Source organism: Palaemon carinicauda, chromosome 10 (assembly GCF_036898095.1).
Source record: "Palaemon carinicauda isolate YSFRI2023 chromosome 10, ASM3689809v2, whole genome shotgun sequence".
NCBI classification, from domain to species: Eukaryota; Metazoa; Arthropoda; class Malacostraca; order Decapoda; family Palaemonidae; genus Palaemon; species Palaemon carinicauda.
Window position 1 is genome coordinate 88,892,538 of NC_090734.1, and position 4,981 is coordinate 88,897,518.

Sequence of the window (4,981 nt, forward strand, 5' to 3'; positions counted from 1 at the left end):
TAGAGTAACCACCCCTCTTTCTCCTCTCTGCATCACCACCCACTTATTCTACTGCCACCATTACGACCACCGATTTTCTTCTCTACTACCACCACTACCCACATTCTCTTCTACCAAAAGCACCACCTACTATCTTTTTTAAAACAACTATCATCCAGCTCCTCTCTATCACTACCACCTACACCACCACCCACTTTCTTCTCTATCGCCACCACCATAAACTTTTTTTTTCTTTACTACCAGAAACACCATCCCTTTCTCCTGTACCACCACCACTTCACTTTCTCCTCAACCATCACCAACTCCCACATATTCCTCTTCTACTACCACCAACACCAACCATAACATTCTTCTAATACCACATCACCACCCTATTTTCTCATACTACCACCACAACAAAAACACCAGCCTGATTTCTCATCCATATTTACCGCTGCACACTTTCTCCTCTTTTACCACCCTCAACACCAGATTTCCACTTTTTCTATCACTATCACTACCAGTGTTCTACCTGCTCTAGTGTCAACACCACTTTATTTTTTATCACCACCACCATGAACTTTTTTTTCTCTACTACCACAAACACCATCCCTTTCTCCTATACCACCTCTATCGCCACTACTACCCTACTACCTACTCTACAGCCAACACCACCCTACTACCTGCTCTACCACCATGACCATCTTACTATCTGCTCTACCGCCACGGCCATCGTACTGCCTGCTCTACCGCCACAACCATCTTACTACCTGCTCTACCGCCAACACCACCCTACTACCTGCTCCATCACCACCATCCCCCATTTTCTCAGTTTCTATGATCACCACCACCCATCTTCTCCTACTCCCACCAAAACAACCCATTTTCTCCTACCATCATCATACACTTTCTCCTCTACTACTATGGCCATGAACACCGACTTTCTCTGAAAATAATATCATTACCACACACCCTCTCCTCTCCTCTACTACTACCAATACTGCCATGACATTTCAGCTTTACTTCCACCATCACACCTTCTCCTCTACTTCTGCTAATGCCAACTATCTCTTTTATAACCACAACAAAAGTTTTTCTACTACTACTAGTACTACCACAACTACCTTCTGCCTCTACTATTACCACTAATATCATTACCTCTTTCCTCTACTACTGCTATCAACAACTTTCTCCTCTACTTCTACTACTGCCAACTTTAACTTGTACTACTATTACCACCACAACCATCATCTTCCTCTTCTACTACTATTACCACAATAAACACCTGTCTACTCTATTACTACTACTACTACTACTACTACTACTACTACCACCACCACCATTCTCATCTAATATTGTTACCACCACCAGCACCATCTTTCTACTCTATTACTACTACCACCACAACCAACACCATTCTTCTATAATATTCTACCAAAACCAGCACCACCTTTCTCCTCTATTGATACTACCACCACAATACTGGTGTGAGCACCAGCATCACCTTTCCCCTTTACTACCAATACTATCACCACCACCATTCTCCTAATATTGCTACCAGCACCAGCACCAGCACCAGCTTTCATTTCTATTATTACTACCACTACCACCACCATTCCCCACTAATATTGCTACCAGCACCAACACCACCTTTCTCCTCTACTACTAATATCACCATCATCACCATTCTCCTACAATATTGCTACCAGCAATAGTACCACCTTTATCCTCTACTACTACTACTACTACTACTATCTTTTTACTCAAGTATTACTACCATCCCCACCACCAACTTTCTCCTTTGCAACTGCTACCACCACCACGCTACTACCTGCTCTACAGCCAACACCACCCGCCAACCTTCAACCACCACCCTACTAAATGCTCTACCTACGACAACACCGCCACCAACCTACTACCTCCTCTACCCCCAACAACACTCTACTACCTACTCTACCACCACCACCACCATACTTCCTACTCTACCACCACCACAACCATACTACCTACTCTACCACATGCTCTACCTCTGTCATCACGCAACTACCTACCATATACAACCACCACCTTACTACCTACTCTACCACCACCACCCCCCTACTAACTGCTCTAGCACCACTACCACCCTACTACCTGCTCTACCGCCAACACCACCCTACTACCTGCTCTACTGCCACTACCACCCTACTGCCTCCTATACCACCACCACCACCCTACTACATATTCTACCATATCACCACCTTTCTTTTACCTACTCTACCACCACCACCACCACCACCACCATAGTATTTGCTCTACTACCACCAACAACATACTACCTGCTCTAATACCACCACCACCCTACTACGTACTCTACCACAACACCTCCCTACTACCTGCTCTACCACCACCACCACCCTACAATTTGCTCTACCACCAACACCACCCTACTACATGCTCTACCAGCACCACCACACTACTATTTGCGCTACTGCCAACAACACCCTAATATTTGCTCTACTGCTAACACCAGCCTACTATTTGCTCTACTGCCAACACCATGCTACTATTTACTCTACCACCACAACCACCCTACACTTTGCTCTACTCCCAACACCAACCTACTATTTGCTCTACTGTCAAAACCACCCTACTATTTGCTCTAAACCACCACCACCCTACTATTTGCTCTACCACCACCACCTCCCTACTATTTGCTCTACCACCAACACTAACCTACTATTTGTTCTACTGTCAATACCATCCTACTATTTGCTCTATCATCACAACCACAATATTATGTGCCCTACCGCCAACAACATCCTACTACCTGCTCTACCACCACCACCAACCTACTTCCTGCTCTACCACCATCAAAGGCCTACAACTTGCTCTACCGCCAATACCACCCTAGTACTTACTCTACAACCACCACCACCCTACTACTTGCTCTACTGTCAACACCACCCTACTATCTGCTCTACAGCCAACACCACCCTACTACCTACTCTACCATCACCACCACCCTACTACCTACTCTACAACCACCACCACCCTACTATCTGCTCTACCATCACCACCCTACTACCTGCTCTACCGCCAACACCACGCTACTACCTACTATACCACCACCACCACAATACTATTTGCTGTACTGTCAACACCACCCTACTACCTGCTTTACTGCCAACACCACCCTACTCCCTACTTTACCACCACCACCCTACTACCTGCTCTAATACCATCACCACCCTACCACCTACTCTACCACACCACCACCCTACTACCTGCTCTACCACCACCATCATATAATTCGCTCTACTGCCAACACAACCCTACTACCTGCTCTACCACCACCGCCGACCTACTATTTGCTCTACTGCCAACACCACCGTACTATTTGCTCTACCGCTAACACCAACCTACTATTTGCTCGACAGCCAACACCACCCTACTATTTGCTCTACCACTAACACAAACCTACTATTTGCTCTACAGCCAAAACCATCCTACTATTAGCTTAACCATCACCACCACCACAGTACTATTGGCTCTACCACTACCACCACCCTACTATTTGCTCTACCGCCAACACCAACATACTATTTGTTCTACTACCAACACCACCCTACTATTTGCTCTACCACAACCACCACCCAACTATATGCTCTACTGCATAAACCACCCTACTATTTCCTCTACCTCTCCCACTACTATACTATGTGCTCTACTGCCAACACCACCCTACTATCTGCTCTACCACCACCGCCTACCTACTATCTGCTCTACCACCACCACCTACCTACTATCTGCTTTACCACCACAACCACCCTACAATTTGCTTTACCTCCAACACCAAACTACTACCTCCTTTACCACCACCACCACCCTACTACCTACTCAACCTCACCACCACCCTACTACATACTCTACCACCAACACCACCCTACTACTTGCTCTACTCCCAACACCAACCTACTTCTTTCTTTACCACCACCTCCACCCTTCTACTTACTCTACCTCACCACCACACTACTACCTACTCTACTGCCAACACCACCGTACCACTTGCTCTACCTCTAACACCACCCTACTACCTCCTTTACCACCAGGCCCACCCTACTACCTACTCTACGGCACCACAACCCTACTACCTACTCTACCTTCAACACCACCATACTAGTTACTCTAACCCCAACACAAACCTACTTCCTTCATTACCACCACCACCAGCACCACCCTACTATTTGGTCTAACGCCAACACCACCCTACTACCTACTCTACCTGCAACACTGACCTATTACCTCCTTTACCACCACAACTACCCTACTACCTCCTCTACCACACCACCACCATACTACCTGTTCTACTACCACCACTACCCTACAATCTGCTCTACCACCAGCACCACCCTACAATCTCTCCTACAGCCAACAACACCCTACTACCTGTTCTACCAACACCACCACCCTATTATATACTCAACCAACAACACCACCCTACTATTTGCTCTACTGCCAATACCAACCCTAATACCTGCTCTACCACCAACTACACCCTACTACGTGCTTTAATACCACCACCACCCTACTACGTACTCTACCACACCACCAACCTACTACCTTCTCTACCACCACCATAATATTTGCTTTACCGCCAACACCACCCTACTACCTACTCAACCACTACTATTACCCTACGACTTGCTCTACTACCAGCACCACCCTACTACCTGTTCTACCGCTAACACCAACCTACTACTTCCTTTACCACCACCACCATCCTACTACCTACTCTACCACCCACCACCCTACTATTTACTCTACTGCCAACACCACCCTATTACCTGCTCTACCCCCAACACTAACCTACTACCTCCTTTACCACCAACATCACCCTACTACCTACTCTACCATGTCACTACCCTAATACCTACTCTGCCGCCAACACCACCCTACTACCTGCTCTACCACTAACACCAACCTACTACCTACTCAACCGCTACCATTACCCTATGATTTG

At 46.7% G+C, this 4,981-nt stretch overlaps 1 protein-coding gene across 1 annotated transcript; it reads left to right on the forward strand.

Moving 5' to 3' along the window:
• Positions 1-3,678: 3,678 nt before the first annotated feature.
• On the forward strand, positions 3,679-4,533 carry LOC137648110 (hepatitis A virus cellular receptor 1-like). The gene is made up of 2 exons (XM_068381045.1): positions 3,679-4,019; positions 4,071-4,533. Exons 1-2 carry the CDS (start codon positions 3,679-3,681, stop codon positions 4,531-4,533), a joined length of 804 nt encoding a protein of 267 aa, XP_068237146.1.
• Positions 4,534-4,981: the final 448 nt, after the last annotated feature.

Bases quoted from the DNA above. Each gene is read 5' to 3' on its own strand.
- LOC137648110 (XM_068381045.1), top strand. From the start codon at position 3,679: ATGTGCTCTACTGCCAACACCACCCTACTATCTGCTCTACCACCACCG. The intron at 4,020-4,070 runs GTACCACTTGCT...CTTTACCACCAG, and splicing joins ACTCTACTGCCAACACCACC to GCCCACCCTACTACCTACTC.